General features: G+C 42.6%; 1 protein-coding gene across 3 annotated transcripts in view; it reads left to right on the forward strand.

Moving 5' to 3' along the window:
- The window catches only part of arhgap42b (Rho GTPase activating protein 42b), a 117816-nt gene that overhangs the window by 63636 nt on the left and 38500 nt on the right, over nucleotides 1-15680 (forward strand). For all 3 annotated transcript variants that reach the window (XM_080772342.1, XM_080772343.1, XM_080772344.1), the window contains 2 exons: nucleotides 14607-14708; nucleotides 15075-15185. In XM_080772342.1, the coding sequence (XP_080628468.1) occupies nucleotides 14607-14708; nucleotides 15075-15185 (213 nt within the window). The remainder of the gene's footprint in view (nucleotides 1-14606; nucleotides 14709-15074; nucleotides 15186-15680) is intronic.

Here is a 15680-nt window from a genome sequence, read left to right on the forward strand (position 1 = left end):
AATCATCATATATACAGTTAATTTGTGTGCGTGTGTGTTAGGCTGCGCAACAGTGACACTTGGTTGTGAAAACCAACCAAACGCGTGCCAATCGTGCTCCGACGGACATAGCTCCGCAATGGAGTGGTTGCACCACTCAAAAAGTCTCTAGCGTGGGTGGGTACCATAGTAGAGCATATCAAAAAGTAGCAGTGGAGGTGTCCGCTGTTAACTGTGGTTGTGTACAAAGGCCTCTTTGAGCACACTGGGACATCTTTCTGTGAAGTTCACCCAATAAACAAAAAGCCATCGGTTCCACCTTGGAGCTCAGCCCGGCCTGAACTCTGGCTCGAGCCGCAGTGTGTTGGATGCTACAGTGTTTACTGAACCACCCCACTGGCCAAGGAGCTAAACTGCCTGTATCATGTGTGTACTCGTACTTTTGCGTTCTACATTTGTGAGGTCCAAATATATCGCCACAAGTAGGCCTATACTAGTAGAATGTGAGAAATTGGTGCCTCCGCTCAATTGCGGAGCTGTGTCCCTATGTATGTCCCCGTACGTACGTGTGTATGTCCCGTACGTACGTCCAAGCACGTCAAGCTGCAACACTGTAAGTCTGTCATTTCTCGACCGTTTCGGATGTGGGAAGGCTCGCTGGAACAGGGCCGGCCCCCTGGGCCTGTTCCTGGGCGGCTGGATGTTCCGTGGATACCCCGGGGATTGATACCAACAACAAGAGACAGACAGGCAGGAAACAGGTTTGAGCCCAGGATTTGGCACTCATTTATTGAAACAAATTATATTCGCAGAGTTTGGAAATTTAAATAATAGTCTCAGGCTCCAGGGTAGTCAACTTAAAAGTTCAGCTTTCAATAATCAACTCAAAATCTTCTGGGACGTCCTGGCATAGGTGAGTATAAGGTAGCCCATCCGGGGCTTCATATAACAGTCTTCGTCTTACTTGAATATCAATTCCACACACGGGGGGGATTTAAAGGGAGTTCTCCATTCTCCAAGCCATGTACTTGCAAGCCTCGTTTCCAGCCGAGCCCAACGGGGACCCGGAAATCAGTATTCAGCCGCTAGACCGCCCGCCAACCTGCCACGGAGAGAGCTAAGGGCGAGTGCGGGGAGACGAATCCTTTTTGTAGTGTTTGGCTGGGAGCACAGGTGTTTCTCATCTGAAGCTCTCCAGCAGGTAATCATGATAGTACCTGCCTCCTATTACGCAGCCCAGCCTGTTGCGCTCTACTCCGCTCTCTCCCATGCTCTCTCCAGGGAGGTGGTCAGACGGTGCGCGGTCCCTCAGCAAGACACCACAGTGGCAACTGTCATTTCTCGAAGATTCTTTCCAAAAATAATCAAAGTGCAGTAGAGAGCACAGTATACAGAGCACAGTACGTAGTACAGTTACTATAAATAAAAGTATAGTTGCACCACTCAGTTCACACGGGTGAACCGGGTGAGAAACAAAATAAGAGTTGGGCTTACAATTGGGAAAAGATTCCGTTTAAGATCAGGATTAGACATTTCAGCCTCAGGTCTTAATGGGTTAAATTTCAGGGACAGCTTGTGGATCTGCTTTTGTGTGACACTGTAGAAGTGGGACGTAGGGAAGTAGGGCGTTAACGACATACAGGTACAGGACATAGGTCCCTAACCTTTTCTGGATTTGGGCCACTTGAAAATCACCAGAAAATGTTGGCAGCCCCCATCTGAGAGAAATATGACTATAGTATGCACTGAAAAGATTGTGGCACTGGGTGAATTAAATTATTATTACTTGCGCAAGCAGAGCGCGCAAGTCTCTTCACCGTGACAGCCAACCCGCCATTTGATGTGTATGCAAAGAAAACAGCAAATCTGTGCCTGGTTTTCTGGGACCAGATTACATAAATGACCATATGTCTTACGTCATCATTTAGAGCTAGTCATACGTATACTATATACATAATCAGTAAAAATAAAATAGCAAATTGTGCCTGATCTGCTGGGACCAGAGTACCTGGTGTGTATATGTATGACTAGCTCTCAATGATGACGTAAGAAATATGGTCATTTGTGTAATCTGGTCCCAGCAAACCAGGCACAGATTTGCTGTTTTTCTTGCATACGCATCAAATGGCGGGACGGCTGTCACGTTTTGGCGCAAAGTAACCACAGTATACCGCTAATCAATTTACAACTACATACTCTATATAGTATATGTATATGTATACGTATGTCTTACGTCATCATTTAGAGCTAGTCATGCGTATACACACCACATACTCTGGTCCCAGCAGATCAGGCACAATTTGCTATTTTATTTTACTGATTATGTATATAGTATACATATGACTATATAGATAGAAACTTGAACATACAATAATAATACTAGGTGTTTATATGCATAAAGTAGGTAGGTAGCAAATAGTTACACCTAATAATTATACATTTCAAACGTTCCTTCACAGAGATACTGAGATTTGACAGTTTACAGTGGTCGAAAGTACTTGCGCGCTCTGCTTGCGCACTAGTTGGCCATTTATGGCCTACTAGTGTGCAACAAGCAAGTATGCACTCGACAGAGTGCAGTTCTAGTTTAGTCAAGCATTGAATGAGTTAAGTGGAGTGAAGGTCCATTTGGACCTCTGGTGGTCCCCACTCCCTGGACCCGTCGTTGAGAAACGGTTTACATACGATATCAGGAAGAAACCTCTTATCTCCATAATTTGTTATCTTTTTTCTTAAATTAACTCCCTACTTTATCATTCTACAATATCTCAACCAGTGGTCTACACAATTAGAGAATGTAGAATAATTGTTATTTTTATCAATATTTGCCTGTTATCTCTCCTATGGTACCACATCAATAGAGCATGGTAATGTGGACAACATCTTGTTCAACGACAACAAAGTATTCTAAGACAAGTTTTGGGTCTGAGAGGCCAAATCTCATCAAATGGTGGTCCGTAGCTTAAATGCAGAATAAATAATGGACCTTGAGATGAAAAGAGTTGAAAACTACTGATCATCAAATGTAGCAGATCCACAAGCTCGACATTTTTGGACACACAAGGTTTCTACCCGACAGAGACGATACTTTACACGTTTTCACAATGATGACCCTGTGGCTCTTTATGTTTTGGATATTCATTCTGTTTTATTCATTAGTATAATATTCTGCTAAATGAGTTTGATAATAGACCAAAAATAAGGAGTTGTACTGCATCACTGTATGACCTACTTCTTTGAAGGGAACATCCACTGCGAGCAATAATAAGTAATGAACTTCAATGCAAATTTCTGCTGATTAAATAGGACATTGTGTTTTACTATAGTCTGAGGTATTATTCGTTCCAACAGCTATTTGCATCTTTGTCCATTATCTTTTTTTTTTACGACTTGAAAGAGGCTTTCTAAAATGTTGCAAAATGCTTATCACATTACCGACTGGAAATCCTGCATACTGTAATTATTATGTAATTAAACGTCAATTAAAACCCACAAATTTCACAGCTGGAAGAAACTGCAGTCACTCAGTGTTAATAGTATAGCAGTACAGTAACAGTAGCACAATTTGAAATTTGCACTCTATGGCCAGAAGAATAATGAAGTCTGTGTGATTGACTAGGATTTGACTGGATTGCTGAACTCCTACAATGCCCATAATGCCTTTTTTTAAATGCACGAGGGAGGAGGCCCATAGACATATAAACGTAGACGCAAGTAACGCAAATAGCCGATCTACACACAAGCTCACAGCACTGTTTCACCGTTATTGTATGAACTGTTACCGTGACATAAAATATGATTTTCAGCTGTCACAATGTGCGTAACATACCAGAGGCACCGATTGGATTGACACAGTGTCAGTATGTTGAGCTGGGGTCCTGCCTGGGGTTGACATTGGATTAGGGATAGATTGGATTGACACAGTGTCAGTATGTTGAGCTGGGGTCCTGCCTGGGGTTGACATTGGATTAGGGATAGATTGGATTGACACAGTGTCAGTATGTTGAGCTGGGGTCCTGCCTGGGGTTGACATTGGATTAGGGATAGATTGGATTGACACAGTGTCAGTATGTTGAGCTGGGGTCCTGCCTGGGGTTGACATTGGATTAGGGATAGATTGGATTGACACAGTGTCAGTATGTTGAGCTGGGGTCCTGCCTGGGGTTGACATTGGATTAGGGATAGATTGGATTGACACAGTGTCAGTATGTTGAGCTGGGGTCCTGCCTGGGGTTGACATTGGATTAGGGATAGATTGGATTGACACAGTGTCAGTATGTTGAGCTGGGGTCCTGCCTGGGGTTGACATTGGATTAGGGATAGATTGGATTGACACAGTGTCAGTATGTTGAGCTGGGGTCCTGCCTGGGGTTGACATTGGATTAGGGATAGATTGGATTGACACAGTGTCAGTATGTTGAGCTGGGGTCTGTGGTTGGGGTTGACATTGGATTAGGGATAGATTGGATTGACACAGTGTCAGTATGATGAGCTGGGGTCCTGCCTGGGGTTGACATTGGATTAGGGATAGATTGGATTGACACAGTGTCAGTATGTTGAGCTGGGGTCCTGCCTAGGGTTGACATTGGATTAGGGATAGATTGGATTGACACAGTGTCAGTATGATGAGCTGGGGTCCTGCCTAGGGTTGACATTGGATTAGGGATAGATTGGATTGACACAGTGTCAGTATGATGATCTGGGGTCTGTGGTTGGCAGTGGCACAAAATAGATAAATGGGTTAGACGCACACCGTCTTAACCCATAGAACACTAAATATAAATCCCCACCCTCACTAAACACGGGTATATTTTACCCAATGTAAAGTATTCCATAAAAATGACATGGTAACTTAACTTCTTTAATATTTTTTTCACACAATATAGATAGATATAATGGGGGTCTCTGGTCTATCATAGGGGGACGAGATCGGTGAAAAACGTGTACATATTCCTATAAATAAATAAGGGAGATAGGGACTTCTCCTATGGTCCACCCATTCTTGGGACATGTGAGAATGGTCCAGGGGAAAAAGCCCATTGTGGCTGTATGGGATTTTTCACACCTGCCTGGGCAGGGAAACAAACCTACCTTCTATGATGTCACTAAGCATCATGAAGGTACTGAATGGCACTCGCTGCCGTTGACGACGTCTTTAACGTCTTTTTAGGTTTTTATTGATTCAGAATGGTCTCGCTGATATCCACCGTCGCTAGGTATCAATTAAATGATTCCCCAATTTAAAACCCTGTTTTCTCTGAATCCTATCTCAGATTGAGGTGTTTTGACAGAACGTCAATGTTTGTCGCTCATTACTAAATCATCGCTACCTCGCGGCTACAATATTAACGCTTCTGATGACATCTGTATCATACATAAAAGGGACACATACATAATAACTGGGTGGGGCATGCATTTCTAACTTGCATCGTTCCAAGTAGTAGTATAACGGTTTTCCTTCTTTTTAAATATTTTCTTTCACATTGTTAAAATGATCATTATTAGACTCCGAGCAACAACTCACCTATCTCCCAGACTCCCTCCCCAGTAAGGCCAGTTCAGAATCTAAGTACTTGAGGTTTATGAATGAAAGTAATCATCCGCTTTAATGATGCAGTTCAACGACGAGGCAGAGGATTTTCTTTCCCCTCGTCAGAAGCAGTTTGTGGAATTACTTCTCTATTTATTAGCCAAATGCTTTGCGCTCTGTCTCCCAACGAGGTGGCAGTTCACGCTTGTGTCATCCTTTCAGCAAAGGGTTTGGGTTTGAGGCCAGTCTTGTGTGATCTCTCTTCTACCTTGATGCCAACAGAGCATCACAATAAACTGGACACTGCATTATCATCTGTGTCCTGGACCCCTGCACCAATTAAGCGTAGCGCTAATGAGCTAGCAGCAAGCCGTAGGCACCTTCTCTCTTTCATGTCTCCTCTCAGAAGTCATTTTGAAAGTGAGGCCCTTGGTGAAATCCTTTTGACACATGGCCAGGCTGTGAGTCCGGGAGTGCCCTGGTGTTGTCTTTGTGAGAATCCAGTGTTGTTGGACACAGATGTGGGTGAAGGCGTCTGATATTCACAGTCAAAATCCCAATATACACACACACACACACACACACACACACACACACACACACACACACACACACACACACACACTTCTGCCGTTTATTGTTGTTGCCATGGAGATGGGAAATCACAATCCCAGAGGGTTGCTATGGCCCATCCTTCAAAGACAACAATGGCTTATGGCCATCACGGCCAACATACTCGTTGGGGCGAAGAACTTGTATGTCCAAAACAGTTAGGCCTACTCTTCAGGGAAATGGGGGGGAAAGATAACCTGTGTTGCAATGGATGCAATGTAGTTATTATTTAGTCAGCCACTTTCATTCTTAAGATCTAACAAGCTCAATGTGCTTTTTGAGGTCTTGTTGTGACTGGCTGTTTCTGGTTTGACACTGTAGTGTGAGGAAGGAGGTCACTGATTTACGAAATATGGAGATACAAGGCTTCTGCAATATGACACATAATACCCCCCCCCAACACACACACACACACACACACACACACACACACACACACACACACACACACACACACACACACACACACACACACACACACTCTCTCTCTCTCTCTCCCCGACACATCTTTTATCTGCAGCAGATTGTGGCACACCTGATGACTGGGAGGAACACCTGCTCCTATTATTGTCAGCCTCGCAATTAGTGAACCCACCCCCCAGGCGTGCTCGCTGACATCAAAGAGCCGCCCGAGATGACGACTGCAGATTGGAAATTTCCACCGTTGTGGAGAGTTTGCCCGGTTTATCACCGTCACGTTTCTTCACTGTGGCAAACAAAGGCAAACAGATGGAAAGAGAGATCCCATGTGAGATGGATATCCTTGCCGAGTTGTTGTTGAACAGTTGTGAAAACTTGTTCCGTTTCCAGCTGCTGGATACACGCAGAGCCTTCATCTTCAAGAGTCTGTCCGGAATCCCTTGCGTATACGTAAATACACGCAGAAAAGATAAAGGGGGGGCAACTGGAACTGAGATGGGTTCTGAGAAGGACCGGTAAACCGGCTAAATGTGTCACAACGCGACACATTGTGACCTTGTAGATTTGCTGTTTTTGGTCAGTCAACTCGTATTTATTTCTCAAATCTGATCTTTAGGACGGACTGTTCATGCTGTAGAAAAACTACCTCTGAATAGGGTTCATGTCGAATTTGTAAAAACAGATTCCACGTGACTTTTTTTCTCTTGAGACTTCATAAAAAATTTGATTCCAGTCTGGATGTTGCAAAAATCACATTAAGGCTGCCAGTGTAAACAGGGCCTAAGAGACCGTCCACCACTCTGGGCGGTGTGTATTTCCTAATTTACTACTGTACATCTCCTGTGCTACGTGATATTCAATTGGGGGCCAGTGGGCCAAATTAGTCCCGTAGGGCGCTTTTCCAATGTAAAGAAGTATTATTGTATTACTTTTAGCCAGGTTCTTGCAAAGCACCTGGACTACATTTGATAGTACCTCTTCTAACGACCATACCAATTTCTCAACTAATAATTATACTAATACTAATAAATCTTATTTTAAGAACAAGTCACAACGTGCTTAACAGAAGAAAATATGTAAAAACATGGATCATAGAGGCACACATTACAATAAAATAAATGTGTCAATAATGCACAAGAGCACAACAACAGAAGATAACAATAAAAAGTCACAAAACACATGGGTAAGGGGTTAGACGCAGATTTGTAAAGTCTTTAGGAGTGATTTAAAGCGGGGCACAGACAGGGGCAGGGCGTTCCAGAGCGACGGTGCACGGATTGCGAATTCCCGGTCGTCTACAGTTTTTTTGCAGCCTGATTTTATTGAAAGAAGGGCCTTGCAAGCTGGCTCGGGTCGAGTAAATCAGAAATGTAAGATGGAGCAAGGCCGGACCTAGCCTTTAGAGTGAATTCAAGTATTTTAAAATGAATTCTGTATGAGACAGGCAGCCAATGTAGGGTGGCCAGAATATGGGTAATGTGGTCGAATTGTCTGTATAGGAGGCGAGCTGCAGCGTTCTGAATGAGTTGTAACCGGTTGATAGGGAATTACAGTAGTCAACACAAGAGGAAATCATGTGTGGATAACTTTTGTTAGGTCTGGGCGGGAAAGAAAGGGCTTGATTTTAGCTATGTTTTTAAGGTGGTAAAATTAAGACTGCACAACTTTTGTATATCTGAGTTTTGAGAAGATGACGTTTTCCATTACATCAAAGAAAGACTTCTTCGTCATTAGCTTGTATGTTTTAGTTGTCTGGATTTTGTCCATCTTCTAAAGACTTTACACTGTTCACCATTAGTTGAGACTTTCAGCTCAGGTTTAAGAAGGAACTTAAACCTGAGTTGAAAGTCTCAACTAATGGTTCATGAAACACATCATTAGAGCTTGTGCTCTCATTAGCCGGGTGCTCCGACATAACCGAAATGCAACATTTCAATTTCAGTCATACATGGAAACACTTGACCATGCCCGTCTGCCTCCAATACTATCCTAACAAAGACACGTTCATGCCAGGGAGCCGTGCACATTTTTTTTTGTATTGTGTTTTTAACCATGTATCACTCTGGGATTCCTTGTGAATGAAAAGTGCAATACAAATAAAAACCATTATTATTATTATTATTATTATTAAGCCTATAAAGGCAGAAATGGTCCTATATCAAACATCAAAATGCATGAAGCAAGCCCTGATAATTTACCACAATGGACATAATATGTCTATTGTTGTCCTATGAGACCTAATTACACACAACATTTCGTTGTCACTGTCTTGTGGCTCCTGACTTCAAGTCATTTTAGAATGTCGCTCCCACCTAATCTAGTTGAATACGCCCCACATTATAGCCTTTTAAAGAGCCATTATAAGAACCATTTGTTTTCTGTGCCATCCCCCCTTCTGTCAGGCCTTTAAATTGTTCACAATTCCGATGTGATTACATGGCTCTTCTCACAGGGACAGACCTGTAAACATCCGGAGCTAGTTACTCTCTGTCGGGTGGAAACCTCCTATGTCTCAAAACTTTTCAGGATTTAAATAAATAAATAAAAAGTATATAAAAGTATCAGATCGACAAGCTCGAAATGCGTCGCAAAGTATCTGTTACTTTTGGTGCTTTTGTGTGACGCTGCGTTATGATCAAGTAAAAAAAACAAAAACACAAGTTAAATGATGTAGATAGGAGTTATTTCTGGCCGACATCAGCGATGTCCTGAATGGGATGTAATGGCATCACCAACAACAAGCAGGAATCCCTTGGGTGACTGGAGTGTTTTTTTTGTGGACTAAAACTATGACGAAAAATGTTCGTTGACTACCTTTTTCACTGATGAAAAGTAACTAAATAAAAACTAAGCTATGATGACTAAGACTAAGTACTGTATATTGACAATTTCATCAACACATACAAACTAAACTCTGCTGCCTCCATTGGCTCCCGTTCACTGCCCGCACAAAGTACAAAACTGATGCTGGCATTCAAAGCAACCAAGTCTGATCGAACCCTACAAACCCTCCCGCACTCAGATCAGCCAACGCAGGGAAGCTGGAAGTACATTCACTAAAACGCCGGTACACCGCTCCACACGTCCCAAACTCTTCTCCCTTCTGGCTCCAAAACTATGGAATGCATTTCTCATTATATTACAATCAGAACTGCAGACTCACTCCCAATCTTCTGCCGTAGTCTGAAAACCCACCTCTTCAGACTGCATCTTAGCCTGTAGCACTTGCCCTAGCCTCGATGACCTTACAGGCATGTGCAAAGGCTCAACTTATGTAACTTAAATAGCATTGTATGTAGACACAGCACTGACTCTAGTGTATACTGTATACACTATACTGTAGTTGTATACGCATATTTCTATTATATAGATATTCAACTTTTAGGTTCTTAGCTTATGTTCTTGATGACTATTTTTAAGGTGTCTGATGTATTAGTATTACCATGTTTTGTTCTTGCTTATTGTAAGTCACTCTGGAATAAGAGCGTCTGCTAGATGCCTGAATTGTAAATTGTGTGTAGGGGGTGTGTGCGTACGTGCTGATTCCCTGTTGTTTCAGATGCTCCAAAAATAATAATAATAATAAATTAATGTCACTTCAGTATCTCTCTCAGGTATCTCTCTCAGGTAGAAAGACACATCACCCTGCCTTGTTCCGCAATAAAAATCCACTCAAACCTTTAGGGAAATGTATTTCCTGTCAACGCAATAACAACACATCATATTTATTAATCTACCGGTACTTATTTTGCCATACACCTGTTTATTTTTCTCTTTACTTGGGGAGGGGGAGTGGGAGCCATACGCAATTGATTCCCCCCCACCCCAGAAAACATCGTGTTGGCCCCACACATGACAGGAGGGATGGAAATAATATGGTTGCCCACGTGAAATTGTCTATTGATTTTAATATTATTATTCTTTTTTTTCATCTTTTTCCTTTTTTTTATTCTTTTTATTTTAGCCCTCTGCAGTTGTAATCGTCTCTGTCGGATGGGAACCTCATATTATGTCCAAAACTGGTACTTTTCACGATTCAAATAAAAAAACGTATAAAGTAGCAGATCTGCAAGCTTGCAGGTCTACTGCTTGTGATGCTTTTTTGTGACGCTGTAGGACGATCCAAGTAGAAGTAGGGCGTTTATTCTAAAAAATAAAATTAAAATGACGTTAGAATGTGGAGATAAGAGGTCTCTGCCCCGGCCCGACTGCAATGTAATGCAGGATGGTTACAGTGTCTTTGCCCGGCATGAGTTAAAGGCACGACGATGCACTGGTGCTCTGGAGTGGAACGCTGTACTGGGGGTGAAGTTGATTAGACCCCAGGCAACACTTTCAGGGCCATGGGAATGAAAACAAACAAAGCATCCGGAGGCCTGTGTATACAGTACAGTACAGTGGCAGTCACCTCCTCTCTCTGTCCATTGGGTTCTGTGGAGAAGGAGACGCAGTGGGGTAAAACAGAGGGTTTCAACCAGTGGTCTGGGGACCACCAGTGGTTCTTGAGGGGGTTCCAGGTGGTCCCCAGCTAAATGATGGAGAGTTGGTAATCAAATGGAGCATCATAGATCTTTTACTCTTGACAATAATGTAACTCTCGAGAGCGTAAAATGAAACCAGAGTTACATTATTGTTAAATCAGCGCCAGGATTTCATTCAAAATAACAGCTCGGGGTGCCGCCGCTTTTACTCGCTTTTACCCCCCCTTCCGGGACAAAAACCGGGAGAGATATTTTTGCTTGCTTACCTCACTATCATTACGATAAAGTCGCTGAATAATCCCACGCGTTCATATTTTGAACGAGAAGCATAATTATTGAAGTAAAAAATGAAGAGCTTTGTATATCCTTCTGGTCAAAACCACAGAGAGCTGGCCTGGGCCGTGGCTCAGCGGTCCAGGCACCTTGGCCGGTAGTCCGAGTCTGGCAGTGTGCCGCTGGCTCGACTCCCGATCCCAACGGCCTTTACTGCATGTCGCTCACCCATCTCTCTCCCCCATTTCCTGTCAGCCTACTGTCTGTCTCTCTATAAAATAAAATATAAAATAAATAAATAAAATTAATTTTAACAAAAAAACACAGAGAGCTCCCTAGATTAGGAGATACGAGGCATTCTTTCTGAGCCGTAAACAGTGAAGTGAACGGCAACACGCATGCGCAAAGAGCAAGGAGTATGGTGCCGAAGGAGAGGCCAACCCCCCCAAAAAATAAAAAATACATGAATATTTTTCAATGAAAATGTGCTAGCTAGCAATCCGTCGGTTGGATTAGTTATGACACTTCCACACGTCCTACGGTCTAAATGGGTTAACAACACAACAGTACGGTTCTCCCTCCCTGGTACCAAATATATACAAATGGGGGTCTCTGGACAAATGTATATTCATTTTGGGGGTTACACAACATACTGTAGGAAGTATATGTTACTTAATACTTACTTTACTTAATTTGTTTATTTGGACAGGACAAAGCATATTAATGGACGTCACATGGACGTAAATACACTGGATATAGCACAGTTGCTAATTTTCATCCGCAGTCCTCACAAGAAACACAAAACGGAAAACAGACAGGCAAACAGTAGAATACATTTACATAACATTACATAGGGAACACAGCATAAAAAATGAATGGTTGCAGCTTTGGTTTTCAAGCAACCATTTTTTCAGATTGTATTTAAAAGATGGAAATGTAGCACAATCCCTTATACGCAGAGGAAGGCCATTCCATGCTACACAACCCTGTGTAGCAACTCATTTTGGCCGAATGTTGTTTGCCGGTGCGGCACTTCCCAGTCTCCTCGAGTGGTTGCTCTGGTACTATTTCTCCTATCAGGCTTTCGTTTAATGAATTCACTTAGGGGGGGCGGGCACAGACCCATGTAGGGTCTTGTATACGACCCCAACCTGTTTGAAAATGTTAAATTTATCAAAGCTAAAAAGATTGAGACTCCGGAGGATGTTACAATGATAATATGAGTGGGGCTTCCTGTCAAACACCTTGAGCGCACTCTTGTAGAGCTGTTCTATGGGTTTGATAGTAGTCACACCTGTGCAAGACCAGTTTGTGAAACAGTATTCAATGTGTGATAGGATCATACAGTGAACGATCTGGCCGCTCCAACTGTCAGGAATTTGTTTAAAATTTTGAAGGTTGAATTTAATCGTATTGGAGACTTCTTCAAATGTTTTTTAAAGGTTAGGGTTGAGTCTAGCATGACTCCGAGGTACTTGAACTCTGGGACAAGGTCAAGTTCCTCTCCACCCAGAAACTCCAACACCAACTGGTCTTTTGGAGAAGGCCATGCAGACTGTCTTTTTGGCATTTAAGAGCAGACATGAATCTATAAGCCTTGAATGCTTGTTGTGTATACAGATACTTGTAATATCAAATACCGTATAACTATAATGTTTCCATTTAAAAAATGTAGAATATTTCCCATTAATATCAGTTATTGCTGCACAAGGATTAGTTCCACAGGGAAGTGGAGCTGTGGTTTCTGCACAAAATGTTCAATCTCTAATCCATAATAAACGAAAAATCTATTTCCTGTTCCTTCATTTTGAATAGTGAATGTGGCTGTATAAGTGGACAGGTGAACTTTCGTCAAGGCTGTGACACACAATTTGTCTCTCTGTCTACGAAGCCATGCCAAATGCATTAATCCAAAATGTATGTTTATGTGTTATGTTTTGTTTGTGCCATGTCAGTGGTTCTCAAAGTGTGGTCCGGGAACCCCCACTGGTCCCCAGCAAAATTCAGCTTGTATACAGCTGTATACAGTCTATTTATATACAGTCTATTGTATACAATCTATTTAATACAAAAGATCTGGAAAGAAATGTGAACGATTAGTATTTTTGAAACTATTTTAACAAAACAAATCTCGTACAGGGGGGTTCCTGGCACAACATTTTTTGTGATGGAGGTCCGTCGAGGTCCGATTTGGAGAAAATGGATAAAAGTGTGAGAACCACGGTTTTATTCCATGCCATGCCATGTATTTCCTCCGGGTATGCCACTAAAGCAGCAAGAAGAAATCAGTACAGTAGACCCTTTTTCACATTGATCATCCTAACCATTCTAAATGGGTAGATCAGGTTTTTATTCGCTGTTCGGGCAGCGCCGCCGGCAGAATTTAAACCTCGGACCTGAGCTGTTACCTAGCAACGCCATTCCACTGACAAGGGCCATACATTTGTGACTCCGCACTCTGATAACGGCCATCCTCAGTAGCCATGCTGACATTGCCTTCTCATCGTTACGCAGTCACATACACCACTTTTACAACTCATGATAATCTATTGGAATGAATGTTAACTCATCATGCAGAAAGAAAGGGGCTGTGAAAATGCTGTTAGACTCCCACCTACTGGCTGTTTGAGGGCATGCAAGCCAGGTATTTTATGCAGTGTGATGCTGTGGTCAGTGATAATTAGTGTTAAATTGTTAATTGCTAATGCTAACTCTGATAGTGTACAAATGGAACCAAATGGACACTTACGTGTCCACTTGGTTCCATTGGTACACTTGTCAGTTACACACTCATAAAGGCAAGGCAAGTGTTGAAGTGTATCTGTGCAGCTCATTTCAACAATAAGGCAATTAAATGTGCTTTATAAGATGACATTAGTATACAATAACATAAAGATAGTAAGCTGTCATATAACCCATTTAGAACTGTTACACATACCGTATACCTACCTGTATAGTATACATTGTTATACCTTTCAAGCCGGGAACGTTCCAGAAAACTTCAGGATTTAGAGGTGTTTTTAGAATCGGCCTCAGGTCTAAATGGGTAAAAGAAATAGGAGTAGCAGCAGACCTGCTCTTGGAGTTTGTTCCAGATGTGGCGCATAAAAAGAAACTAAATGCTGCTTCTTCACGTTTAGTTTTGGTTTTAGGGACACAAAGCAGATGACCCAGATGACCTGAGCGATCGGGTTGACTCATGATACTGCACAAGATCAGAAATGTATTTTGGAATTATAAAGGTTAAAGGATCATTTGGACCCCTGGTGATGGCCACTTCTTTGTTCTTTACTTTTTGTGGATCTCTTTAGGAGGGGAAGAAGAAATTTGATAAGGAGACTGAAAAATACTACTCAACACTGGAGAGACATCTGAACCTGTCAGCGAAAAAGAAAGACTCATTTCTCCAAGATGTAAGTAGTATATATAAATATATTAATATACTGAAATATATTAATATATTTTGGCCAGGAGGCAGAAATTACACAACATGATTGACGATTAAAGTTTGAGATATACCACTGCCCTATAGAGCATGAAATCCTAGTAAAAACAGAACTGTACTCGGCCCACTCGGTTGTGGGCTGACCTTCTTCGCTCTGTGTCTCTCTGAACAAACGGAGAGAGAGAGAGAGGTATCTAGGTAACGGTGTGTAAGCATTAACCACGTCTGTCCACACACAAACTCCACTGTGCCCCCTCTCCTCCCCCCCGCTGCCCTCCCTGACCTCAGCATGTGTCACTGTGCTCACAATGGCTGTGTTTGCTCTATTCTCCAGGCCGACGCGCAGATCGATAAAGAGAGGCAGCTCTTCTACGATGCCTCGCTGGAGTATGTATTCAAAATACAGGAGGTTCAAGAGAAGAAGAAGTTTGAGTTTGTGGAGCCGGTAAATGTCATTTTTTTGGGGGTTGTCTTTTTTTTCCTTCTGCTTCACGGCAAAGCTGACGTGTACTGGTCGAACGTTAATTGTGTGTGTGTGTGTGTGTGTGTGTGTGTGTGTGTGTGTGTGTGTGTGTGTGTGTGTGTGTGTGTGTGTGTGTGTGTGTGTGTGTGTGTGTGTGTGTGTGTGTGTGTGTGTGTGTGTGTGTGTGTGTGTGTGTGTGTGTGTGTGTGTGTGTGTGTGTGTGTGTGTGCGCGCGAGCGCGCGTACATTGTGAACTGAAGCTGTCAGTTCTCAAACATAAACAAATATGTATATGCCCTTGGCCTATAGTGTGAGAACCATTGGTGTAAAGTGTCTAGTCAAGTGCACACCTTACGTCCCCCCCCCCCCCCCCCCAAACACACACACACACACACACACGCACCCCTCCCCACAAATTTCCATTAGTCTACTCTAGAGACAGATCTGTGTATCTTCTTCATCTCTACTCAGTACAAT

The sequence above is a fragment of the Protomyctophum bolini genome (genome assembly GCF_963924005.1).
Source record: "Protomyctophum bolini genome assembly, chromosome: 9".
Taxonomy (NCBI): domain Eukaryota; kingdom Metazoa; phylum Chordata; class Actinopteri; order Myctophiformes; family Myctophidae; genus Protomyctophum; species Protomyctophum bolini.